This window comes from Stegodyphus dumicola, chromosome 4, assembly GCF_044657685.1.
Source record: "Stegodyphus dumicola isolate Sdum_Otavi_A_Nest chromosome 4, ASM4465768v1".
Classification (NCBI taxonomy): Eukaryota; Metazoa; Arthropoda; class Arachnida; order Araneae; family Eresidae; genus Stegodyphus; species Stegodyphus dumicola.
This window is the reverse complement of record NC_140771.1, coordinates 204,579,287-204,592,192: the sequence shown is the minus strand read 5'-3', so window position 1 is coordinate 204,592,192 and position 12,906 is coordinate 204,579,287. Positions and strand designations below refer to the sequence as shown.

The window sequence follows — 12,906 nt, the reverse complement described above, 5'->3', positions numbered from 1 at the left end:
AAAGAAATTAGTTAAAGCCATGCCAGAACGCATGAACGCATTGAACGCAAGTGTAATTTTAGCTAAAGGATATCCAAGGAAATATTGAATAAGTTGTTTTCATGTTTTTACGAAATATAAATTATATCTGTTCAAAGTGTCCGAGTTGTTCAAAAATTCTCATTAAATTTGTTACCTCAAGAACTATTTATTACTCGGAAATAACTATCTATATCTCTTTAGTTATTTATGACTCTACAATAATTAATTAATTCCTTTACTCATACTCTCAAAATGAGGAAACCAAAGTTACACTAACTCTCTAAAAAGAAGAACAATATCATAGTATTAATTCAGAAGTCAAACAACAAAAATCAGCGTTATATTTAGAAAATTTTCACATTACTAGTTTCGGTGAAGTAGTCCTGTGAAAATTTTGTAAATATAACGCTGATTTTTGTTATTTGACTTCTGAATTAGTATTTATTCGGCGTATTATTGTGTCTTAATTAACATCATAGTATGTTGCCATTCTCTGAAACATAAACTGTTACAAAACATAGATAATAATAATATGAATAGATAATGAATAAAACAAACCTATAGAGTAAAGAAAACGATTACATCTGCTTGAAGCTCGTGCAATATTACTCAGAACCTGCAGTTAGAAAAACATATAAACAAAAATATTAGAGTCAAAATATTGCTGCTGCTACGGATAATCCCTTAGCAGGGAAAAAGTATCACGCTGTCCTCCTAGAAGTACGTCATCGGATAACAACCATAACGTGGTCTACCATAATAAGCTATTTCTCCCCGTTTTGGCGTTAAGGCTGTTCTCCGAACCTTATCCCTTATGGTAGTTCAATTTCAGAAACATTTGAATAAAATACATTTTCATAACTAAAAACATTTCTAATAACTCTTTTCAAAACAAGTAGATTTTACATTATAAAAAATGTGTACGTGAAAGAAAAGTAATATCCTTTTTCTAGTATTTAATAACTGACATTTGTAAATAAATAAATAAAAAAAATTATTTCAGTTTGCCAGAAGAAGAGGTATTTGTTTGCCAGTTCTATCAAATGAAATGTTATGTTTTGATTCGTTGCTTTAACTCAGCTAGACGTACTGTTTTCTAGTTATACGTGTCATTAGATAAATGCATGAACGATTGTGTATAGTGTTTATATAAAGTTTTCGGTTTCGTGAGCAGCAATTTCTTTCTGTGGCCCTGTAATTCAGTTTGTTTCGACTGTGTGGTCAAGTTTCCTATATCGTGTAGCAAATTAAGTAAGATATTTAATCGTTCTACTTGTATTATAATTCTAATAGTTAGACCTAGATGAATTTCTTTTACGGTACGTTTTTGTTAATTATGTGGTAAATGTACAGAAATTCAGATGCGCTGAATTCTGAAACATATGGAATAGTTAAATGTGAATTTTTTAATGGTTTTGTTTACGTCGAAAATTTGTGCGCTTTTCTGTCATTGAGTTGCAAAACGTTATTTTAAGTGAAATATATTCATAATATTTTTATTTAGGGTTTAAAAATGTAATAAAAGGTGTATGATGTTTTTCCTTTATTTCTAGAGAGCTTCGTTTTACAAAGAATAGTTGCATAATGAAACTAGAACGAAAAACCACTAAGGGAAATTGGGGGCGAAAATATTCGTAGCATATGCATCTCGAGACATACAGATGTCTGTACTGTTCACATATCTCAGTAACACTGCTGAAATAAAATTATTTTCAATAATTGTTTTCGGACCATAATTTAATAAACGTGAAAAGGATGCGCAGTTATATCCCCCCCCCCCCATGGAGGAATTATCTGCCAGTGATACTGGTGCAACTAACGGTATATAACTGGTTGTAGTATTAAACGAAAACAACGGTATTTGACCTTTTCAAGGCCAGTTTATAATATTGATGATAATAAAACACCTTTATTGCATCATTTCAAATTCCGTATGCTCTCGTATTACGACCATCATAATATTAACTTCTGTTCCGTTACCCTACCTTATTTTCTAACTTTTAAAATATAATGTCTAAAACCCTGATTTGATCCAGCTATTTCAGTATGCTATTTATTACAGAAATGAAGACTTTTTAATTGACTGCTTTTGTACTTTTTCGAATAAATATAAATGTTTGTTAAATTATTGGCTCGTGGGATTTAATTTTTTTAGAAACTTAAAATATGTAATTTTTGAGCTAATTTTGTGGAATTTCAAGATTCTGAGAACCTGCAGTAGAGAATCTCTGCTTTAGTGATCTTATAAAAAGGGTTATAAAAGGAATTATACATTCACATTGTGTACTTTTGTTAATGTATTGTTTTCATATGTCATAGAGATTGTAAACTTTAGTAGTAAATAAATATTGTGAATGCTTATATATGATAAGAAAAATCTTCTGAACAACTGAGATAATTTTTGGTAATACACCTGCTTAAATGTTTTTATCAGAAAGATAAACTCTTTGAGTGTTTGTGTGAAAAACAATGTAAATGTTTATTTTATTTATAAATTATTATTTATTATAATTAACATTTATTTAAACAATTTAATTATGTGAATTTAAATGAGTATCAAAAATTTTGTTTTTGTTACTTCTGTTTATACTTTTCATTTAACTCTTAAGATAAGTTTTTGGCTCTTTCAGGAAGATAATTGTTATTTTCAGAAAAGTAGTATATTTACTGATTTTTTTTTTTTTTTTTTTTGTTGCTCTATGATGTAAGGAATATGAAAGATTCTTTTGATAGTTACCATAATTCATTCAAGCCCTGAAAGTTGATATTTATATAATAAAAATTTAATACTTAATATCGCTTTATAGTTATTCACTATTATGCTTAATTACATGTAATACTGAATATTAATTTTCACGAACTTTTATAATAGAAATTTTATAATGCCTCGTTTTGTATTTTTACTGTGATATGTATTATGTGCCTTTGTATTACATAAATTCTGTATATGTATATTCCAAGAGATGAAATTTCCTCACAAAAAAAGTTTAGAATTCATTACCGTAATAAAAATGGAATTGTAGTATTTTTAGTATGTTTCTGAACACTACTTTTTTTTTAAATTATATGCTTTTATATTACTATCATAAAACTTGCCTTTAAATTTAAAAAAAAAAAAAAATTTAAGGAATTGAGATAATTTGTATTATTAAGTTCTTTAATAAATAAAATGTATTCAGAAGTTTAACAAATATTTTCAGATATGAGGGATGAAAATATTTCTAAATTTATAATTTGGACTGTAATCGAATACCTTTATTAGCATAGAAATGCCATCACCGTTGCTTTTTCTGGGATTTCTATGCATTTTAATAGATTTTGTACTGTAATCTTTTTTTTTTTTTTTTTCCCTTGTGAAAGTACTTGTCATTGGTTTCTGCCTTTTAATTTTTGAGCAGATTGAGATTTGTTTACTTATATCCACTGAAGTATAGAAATGCTTTTCAGATTTCTGTTTGCAGTGGATACCTATTTTTATGAATTTTCATTATGTGAACTGTTGCTCTGATCTTAAAAAGCATTCTGATGAACTAATGTTGATTTTACTGTACTTATAAAATAAAAGTAATTCAGTTTTTCTTTTTGAGAAATTATGTTCTTCAATTTCTTTTCATCATTTTTCTTTGGTTGCGAAAATAGTTGAATGAAATTGGTTCGGACTGCACAATTGAATAAAGATTTGTGTGAAAAGGTGTAAAGTTTATAAGTGTAATGCTGAGTATTAATAAAAATTTAATATAGCTTATCATATAGGAAGTGGATGATGGTGAAGTTAGCTATTAGAAATAAAGTATCAAATGTGTAATGGCATCAGTTTCATCAGTAAAGAGCTTCATCCTTAAACTGCTACCTAAAAATTAAAAACGTGTCAATAGTCTTATTGACTGTACTAACCCTTCAAGTGTCCATGGTTGTATCTCATAATCCTAAAGTTACCAAAAAAGCCATGAGTAAGGGCTAGTCTTTTATAATAATTTCAAAATTATCATCTCACCTTACAGCTTAATTCCTTTTTCTTCCAGTATATATACAGTACCAAATCTGGATTTCAGAAATTTCTGGATTTTTGATCATCAGTTTAAGTATATTAAGCTGACATGTAGATATAGAAACATTGGGACTTTACTTATCATTTAGGTCAGATGGAAGAATGTTATCCCCTGTGACAAATAATATTTGTTGTTTGGTGTTGTCCTTTGAGAAGTCAAATGGATCCATGTGTGGAAGTCACTGCTGTAGCCATTTCCATAGTCTTTTCATTACACAGCTCTTCCTAGAAAGGAAATTACCACGCTTCGCAGAGCTGCAAATATTGCTGGACAAGTGAAGATGTGTTCCAGAGAAAGCTCTATTTTGGGGCAGTTTCTAAAAGTTCCATATGATATAGTACCATCTTCATTAATTTTCATTCCTGTATAATGGGTTTTCCAATCTGGTAATGGTCTTTGTAATCTGTTTGCATCAATCTCGCATATTTAGTGGTCTTTCTTAATAGATTTCTCTTCGAGTCTATATCTGGCAATGGCATTAGAGAATGATGGGAGGATTGAGCTGTTGAAATTTTTTCTCTTTTTAGTCAGTTCATAGGCTGCCTCATTTCTATTGATTCCAAATATACAGGTACAGTCTATCGTAAGAAAAGCTCTCGCCAGTTAGTCTGCAGCTGTCTGTTGCTGTAGAAATGAGCCTTGACCTATTTTCCATAGGAGTGTTTTGAAGATGAATGATATTCTTTTTCCCTCCTCATTTAAGTCTCCAAAAATAAAACAATGAAGTAACCCTTGGTTTCGTCCCTATTTGAAATATACTAACCCTGTTGCTATAGCGACCGCCAACTGCCAGGCACTGTGGCAGGATCTGTTCTTGTAGGCAGACAGTATGCATTGCATAATGCATGTCTTTCTCATCTGGTTGATTGTTTCTATCCTGAGTGAGTTTTGAATGTCCTTGTAGTATTGCCTTGAGGGCAGCCCTAGAGTCGCTGTAAATTACAAGTCCGCTAGTTTTATCATTATCATTCAAGTCAATGTGAAGTTTCAGGGCCTCCTGGATTGCTCTTGATTCATATGTGAAATTAGAGGCAGTGTTGCTTGCTCCATGGCTTTAGATTATAGCTTGTCCATTTGGTAGAGTGATGCGAGTACTGGCTCCACCCTGTTGTGATACTGTGTTGTGATGTGAGTACTGTACCTGTCTTATCTGATGAACCAAATCAGCTCCCAAAGAGGACTCAGTTGGAGTATCTTTTGCCTTGATAACAGCTTCAGTTTCCTTTTTTGTACAATGTTCCACCTGATCGAAATTAATTTTGGTATTTGCATACTATAGCGTGTGGTTGGAATTAGCAAGTTTCCTTTCCTCAAAACCTTCTATTTCCGGATAGCTATAGGCTAGGCCAAGGTTTTTTTTTTTTTTTTTTTTTTTTTTTTTTTTTAAATATTTGATTTTATTTACTTATTTTTTGTCTGTGGTACAGATACTAGATCATCTTAGATTTTGTGGTGTGCTATCTTAATAGTTCGAGCATATTTCAAGATGCATGTCTGTGTTCTTAAAGGTATCATAACAGATATTATTGAGTATGATTTGGCCACTTGGAGAGTTGGTGATATTGATTTTAAGCTCAGGCATCTTTTTCTTAACCTGTTTCCCCCAAAAGGGCTGGAAAAAGATCGGGTAAATAAAGTAGATTTATTTTAAAGCCTTTTTTAACAAAACACAATAGTAACAAGTAATAACTGATAAGTAATTTTTTGCCTTTTATGATGAAGGCTTTGTTTTGACTTGAAAATATATCTAGCCTTAAGTTTCAACTTGAGTATAGTAACTGGCAAGATTGAGTAGGAATAAAAGTCAGTATAATTTGTAGCTCTGGAAACCAGGTATTTTTAAATATGTTCATTGCACTTAAACCATAAAATTCAATTCAACAGCAATATTGCAAAATAATTTTGAAAGAGCATATCTTTAGAATTTCTGATACACAGTCTCGTGCGCTGAAGATAAAAAAAAAAAAAAAAAAATTGTCCCGTATAGTGTTGCCATTGCTTGCTTTGAAATCATTCAGTTTCCTAATACCTCATAAGTGCTCAATGAATATGAAATAGATAATAAAACAAACTCCAAATTTGGGCAGAGACTTTCATTATTCAAAATTTGATGGCTCTAGGTGCCATTGTTTTATCACAGTGCAAAAACACATACATACATTTATGCGGATTCTTCAATATTTAATTTCTTTAAATATAATACAGGCTGATAATGTTTGGTGGCAACAATTTTAAAAGTGATTCAGACTTCTAAAGTTTCGATGCAAAATGCCAAAATGAAATTAATATCCCTTCTGGGATAACACCCTTTGGGCTAAATGCAAACATTAGGATGCTCAAATTATTTTTAGTATGATGGATTTAGTTACTTGAAGAATTTGGCAATTGTACTGATTTCTTCTTTCATCAGCTGAGAAGTATCCCTATAAATACATTTCTTGAAATATTTTATGAAAATAATTTGATTGCTAAGATACTATTAAAGTATTCTGTTTAAGTTAAGCTATCTGATAATTTTTCAGTAATCTGTGTTGTTTGGGGCATAGATGCTATTATTTTCTTCACAAGATGTTTTCTGTATAATATGCTGGTGATAGAAAGTTGGAAGAACAACAAAAATATGAATTTGTTCCAAAGCAAAGATGAGGAATGATAAAATTTTTAGTCGCCTAATGTCCCGTCTTTATTAGAGTTTTATGTTTCATAAATACAAGTACAGTACAAAGTTTGAAATCTGGACATCCATTATCTGGAATGATCTATAATCCGGACCTCAAAGCCACAAACTTACGTATGCGCGTTTAATGCGTGCGTCCACTATGCATGTGCGTAAAGCGTTGAATCATGCAGGCTTTCGAAAGTGAAGAAAGTGACAGACACGAAACGAAAAGGATAAAATTTCGATTTACAAGTTAGTCGGTATTCTCGACACAGCAATTACACGACTTGAACAGTGGAACTTTGTAACTGAACAAGAAATTATGTCTGTTTATGGAATTAAAGAGAAAGTATTAGCACAAAAAACAAAGCAATTTACATTGAAAGAAATGGTTAATAAAGTAAACAATATTAAGCTTTTTTTTTTTTGTGTGTGTGTGTGTAAATTTTGATACCCTTTAGATCATAATTGCTCTTTATTTCATAAATTACTGTTTCATATTTTTAATTGTATAATTTCTGCATGCCATCTTACCAGATTTAAACTGATGATCTATAATCTGGAAAAATTGATTAAAGACTTTTGACTGTAGATTTATTAAATAAGGTTATGTGGGAAGCATCTTGTAACCATATGTGGTGTTTTTGTTTTAGACTGTTGTAGACTGTATGATTATTTAAAATGACTGATTAATTTTCTGAAATTAATATACACTTTTATTTTGAATTCAACCATGCTTTTGATAAATAAAGATGTTTTTCATAAAATAAAAACTTTAAATTGCTGTCTCTTTCTTTTTAGAAATAAATATGGAAGAAGGTGGTTATGATGCTTGCGAGTATGTTTTCTCATATGAACGGGCAATGCGAAGACTCATATCTCTAGTAAGAAATGTAGCATACCTTTTCCAAAGCTGGAAACTTATTATGGTCACTTTCTTATATATTCATTTATTTTTCAGCTTCAAAATTCCCAAGGATATTGTACTCCTGAAGAATGTTTCACTACTTGTAAGTCTGTATCATACAGAATAAATTTCTAATAAAATATGAATTCTATGTTTGTAAAATATATATGACTGACTGCAACTTCAAAATGGGGTGAAATTCAACCTTTTATTTAAAAGAAAGAAAAATTATTTGAAAGAATCTTATTTGGGTGTGTTTTCTAAATTTTTATATTATATTTTCTCAGAATGTAGTGCTTTTTCTCCAGTTTAAAACCAATGGCTATTTGAAATCTAACTTTTTGAAACTTCAAGTTGATTTTCTTATGAATATCAGTTCGGAGCTTTTTTAAATGTTTAATGTTCAGTTGTTGACGAAAAGTTCAAGCTGATTTTCTGCTCTTTACTGTCTATTGTTGTTGACTTTTCTTATTTGGTAGGATAAAGTCTAGCTTTGATGAAATTTTCAAACAATTATTGTAATACAGTTAAAAGATTTGTTTGTTCCTTTCCTGTTATTTTTAATCTGTCTTTATTAATATATATGCTTAAATATTTTTAGTACCTGGACCTGCAGTATCTCAAAATAATGGAACTGATGGGACTGTGATGATGTTTGCTATGGGATGGGTAATACTAGCTTTAATATTATTTTTCACGAGACCAACTTCTTTGTCCCTAAGAGGTGACAGCAAACCATCTCATCATGAGGTTAGTATTTATACTTTTTTTGGTACTTCTTTGCTAGAGGGGCCCCTATTGTATTAGGTGCTTTTAGATTTATGCTAAGATCTTGGCTATAATTTCACCAAACTTGTGAAGCATGAATGTAAAAATAAACACAATACAATATACTATAAATATGTCATTAGGTATAATAATCACAATAATACCCACATGTCATTTCCCAGGCATATTTTCTCAGAATCCTTATTAGCCCAGCCAAATTAGTCAAAAAAAGGAAATCGGTGGTAAAAAATCCTAGAGTTTTGGAAATGGTCTTGGAGACTTTCTTTAGACTTGGGTTGTTTATAAAAATTTCCAAGGGTGGGGGTGAGCTTGAGAAGGGGGAGGGGTTTAAAGTTTCCTTTTTCAGTTTTTCACTTGAATCTTGGAAACTATTCTAGTGTTCAAAATCCCTTCAAACTAATTTAATATGTATACGGTAAGCATTTATATGGAAATAGTGTGTGTAGAAATCAAATTTGAAGTTTTACAGAGGAGATGAATAGTGTGGTGTTGCGACAGCGAAGGGGGGGCCTCAACCTCACTCTTTTGTAGTTCAAGGCTGGTGACTCAATGCAGCAAATATTACCATACTTTCGTGCATATGGCCACCTGCAATATGCACTCATTTATACCTTCAGGACATGCATTCTCTTTCCAATACCCATCCCAAGAACTTTGAAAATTTCACCAAATACTGATGAGTAGATCAGATTCACCCGTATCTAAAAACTGGTATGATATGACAATAGAGCTCACTTTAATATGTAATAAGAGTCTGTATTGACTGATTAGCAAAGGAACTGCATCAACATCAATTTGCTCTGCTTTGAAGGTGTTGGCCTGCACATCTCTACAGAGGAACAAAATGTAGACTATCGCGTCTCTCGACAGAGAGGACATAATGATAACAGAAAGATATTCATTTTTTGTTCTCGGTACCCTCCCTTTCCAGAATCATGAGCATTGCTTCCCTCGCAACATGTGTCGTTGCTAACCGTGATGTAAACTGCCACGAAGCCCTACAAGAAGACAAGATTACAATGAAGAAGATGATAGGGCAAAAATTTAGAGAAATAAAACAGACTCTAAAAGACAGTCACTGCTGTCTATGAGCAGTACTATCAAAATTAACAACATTTTGGAGGTGGTTGATATTTTTCTGATATTCCAACAAGTAGCTGTTTCCGAGAAGAATAACGAAGATCTAGAAGACCTTCTCCGTTATGAACTGGCACCTTATCCATTATCTGTATTTAATGAAAAAGAGATGTGAAAGACTAAGAAATCTACATTCAGGTGGGGTATAGGATCAAGATTTTCTTGGTGATATTCAATCAGTATGTAATTTACATAAACACTATTGTGAATGCAGCACTGTCGTTTTTGATGGTTATTCTTATACTGTCAACAGCACAAAATTTGCAGAACAAATACATCAAGCCATCGCTGCATCAGTTGATATTAACTACTGAAGAGATGGCAGTGATGGCTTAACACCACCTTTTTAAATAATGAGATAAATAAGGCCATGTTCATTACTATGCTGACTTGGGAACTGATTGGCGAGAGAACTTGGGTGAAACAGGCTGATGCTGTAGTGAATTGGGCTTTGGAAAAGGAGGAATTTGGTTGTTCTACTGATGTTATTGACGAGGATGTGGATCTGCTGGGTCCTGCTGATTAAGTATTTTTCTGTAGGAATGATAGTTTCCAATATATAAGTGCAAAACTGAAAAAGGGGACCTTTAAACCACTCGAGCTCATCCCTCCCACCCTCTGGGACTTTTTACACACTTTAACCTAAGTCTAAAGGAAGTGTTTAAGACCATTTCCAAAGCTCCGATTTCCCCCTCCACACGAATTTGTGTAATTTGACAGGGCTATGTGCTCATTTATGTTTAAATTATTGAGAAATAAGTCAGAGTATGTAATATGTTAAATAAGAATAAAATTACCTGAATTAACCAATATAATATTTTGTGTACTTGAAATAACCAATATAATATTTTGTGATTCTTTTAAAACAGTGAAATATAGTTTTTAGAACAATAAAGCATAATTGTTCTGCTTATACCTAGCAAAAAGTATCGAATGTAGTGAAACATTTTACAATAACTTTTTATAAAATTTTAATTTCAAGAGCTGGAACTATTTGACACCTATGTAACGTATCCAGTTGCTGATGCATTTAATCATGTTTTACTAAGAAAGGGAAAAAAATCTGTTTTAATACTGGAAATTTGCATTTCGGTATGTAGCTTCCCAAAATAATTAAGATATATTTTTAAATGCTTATTTTTTGTCTGTGGAACTGTTTAATAACTTTAAAAAAAATTTCCACATAAAGGAAATTACTAAAAACATACGAATGCATAGAAGTTATTGAACTAAATATTATTAGGCTAATTCCACATAAAGGAAATTGCTAAGAGCATACAGAAAAAGTTTATTTAATGCATAGAAGTTATTGAATTAAATATTATTATGCTTGTATTTAATTCATGATTATATAATCTCTTAAATAGAAATCTGCATAGCATGTAGTTAATATATGGATGTTATCTTTTAAAACTTTCATAAAATTTTACATTGCTTGTTTAATTTTATATACTTCTCTTTTAGGATCCTAGCCAACCACCACCTGATGGTTCAGTGCAATAAAGCTTATAACCATTTTCAAGAAGTTCTATATTTTACTTATTTGAGTAAAAAGGAAATTTAAGTGTTTCTTTTCTCAAACTGCAGCATTTATCTGCTTTATTTAAAAATTGTGAATTGCACAAAATGTTTTGTAATATCAGATCTAATGTATCACTAAAATGTTTTCTTATTTATTGCACATGGACTAATCATGTTAAATGGGGACCATTTAATCTAACGTAATTACTAATAGAAGTTTGTGTGAGATTAATTTGTGGGTGTTTAATATTTAGATTTATTTTATATACGAGATTGCTTGCTTTTTATGTATTTTAAATTAACAGAAAACTGAAAGATTAATTTCCTAATGATAAGTAAAATTCTTTGTTTTGGGAAAATAAAATTCTCTTGTTGTATAATTTGTTTTATTGCTGTTTTGTTTATTTAAATTTATATTATATTTCAGAAGCATTTATGTTGAAATTGGTTAAGTATTGTATTTTTAAATATGAAATTCAAGTGGAATGTAATAAACATGCAAAAGCTTCTTGTGTTTGTTTTTACATCTCTTCTTATTAAAGATTTCTGATCTGCTGTATATAAAACTGCTTAAATTTATATACTCAGTATTTTAAAAAATGTATAGTAGTTCATGCAAGTAGTTTTTCTTACATATTATAAAATTCTGAATTTTATGCATTTAAAAATATGAAATGTGTATTTTACTGTTCAAGCTCTCCAAGATTTGTTTTATTAAGATTTTTATCTGAGAATGTTAGATGTACATATATATGCATACATATATATATTTGTGTGTATAGTATTATGCTTTAATTTGACAAAGAATGGTTCTAATAATATTTGTAGAGTTTGTAAAACATATAAAATAAAATTGCATAAATATTTTTGTGTATTTTGATTCATGACTAAGGATATGTAATTCAGGAAAGGTGGATTGTGATTTGCATCATCAAAGAATTGTCCCTGAACTATTTTGTGTATGATGAATTTGCTTTCAAAATACAGTTGAAAACTGAATTCAAAAATATAAAAGTTACAATTTAATCCAAATTTGATTTCTAAAAAAATTGTTTTGTTGTTTATTTTTAATTATCTTAATTTCATCACTTCTGAGTTTGAATGTTCTATCAGATTTTACTTTGTGCAATTAAAAGGATCTAAATATTAGTAATTAAAGTATTTTAGACACTATCATAATTTCTTTAATTCAAACACGTACAACATACCTGAAGAAAAAGACTTTCCTTTGTATCTAAAAGTAAGTCTAAAATGCAATACATAATACAAAATAAAAACAAACTTTCATATGCATGTACATATATATAAATGAAATTTAAAGTTATCTTGGAGCTAGGTTATTAATCTTGTATATATACATTATTTGTCTTATCTTCAGGAATGGCACAAACTGCTTAGTCACTCCCAGATTGTATTTTCAGATAAAATAACATTTTAGTAAACTGATGCATAATGCTATTTTGAAAAATTGGTGCATGATTTGCAAAAATGCAAATAAATCAAAATTAATTATTATTTAAAGTTATAGGGAGTATAAAAAAAAGTTTTAATAGAACTTAAGTCTTTGGTCAAAAAAGTTCCTTTGCATTTCAGTGGTTTGGTTCATATATTCCAAACTTGCTCATAAAATTTGATAATGAAAACTAGAAGTACTACTTCAAATGTGATATGTGCACTATCTTAAACTGATTCATTAATAAATTAATATTAAATTTTTCCTTTTTTGGTTCTAAAATATTCCTTAAATTCTTCTGGAGAAATTCACTTCTAGGTTTTAGAAAAATAAAATTCCTAGCCATAGCGTGGAATGCAATTGTAAAGTA

The 12,906-nt window shown here is 30.2% G+C and overlaps 1 protein-coding gene across 1 annotated transcript; it reads left to right on the top strand.

Annotated features, from left to right (window-relative positions):
- The first annotated feature begins 1,077 nt into the window (after positions 1 to 1,077).
- LOC118200377 (small integral membrane protein 14) lies at positions 1,078 to 12,256 on the top strand. Its single transcript, XM_035372340.2, has 5 exons — positions 1,078 to 1,272; positions 7,531 to 7,613; positions 7,691 to 7,739; positions 8,238 to 8,386; positions 11,027 to 12,256. Exons 2-5 carry the CDS (start codon positions 7,539 to 7,541, stop codon positions 11,063 to 11,065), a joined length of 312 nt encoding a protein of 103 aa, XP_035228231.1. The 5' UTR covers positions 1,078 to 1,272; positions 7,531 to 7,538; the 3' UTR covers positions 11,066 to 12,256.
- The last annotated feature ends 650 nt before the right edge of the window (positions 12,257 to 12,906 follow it).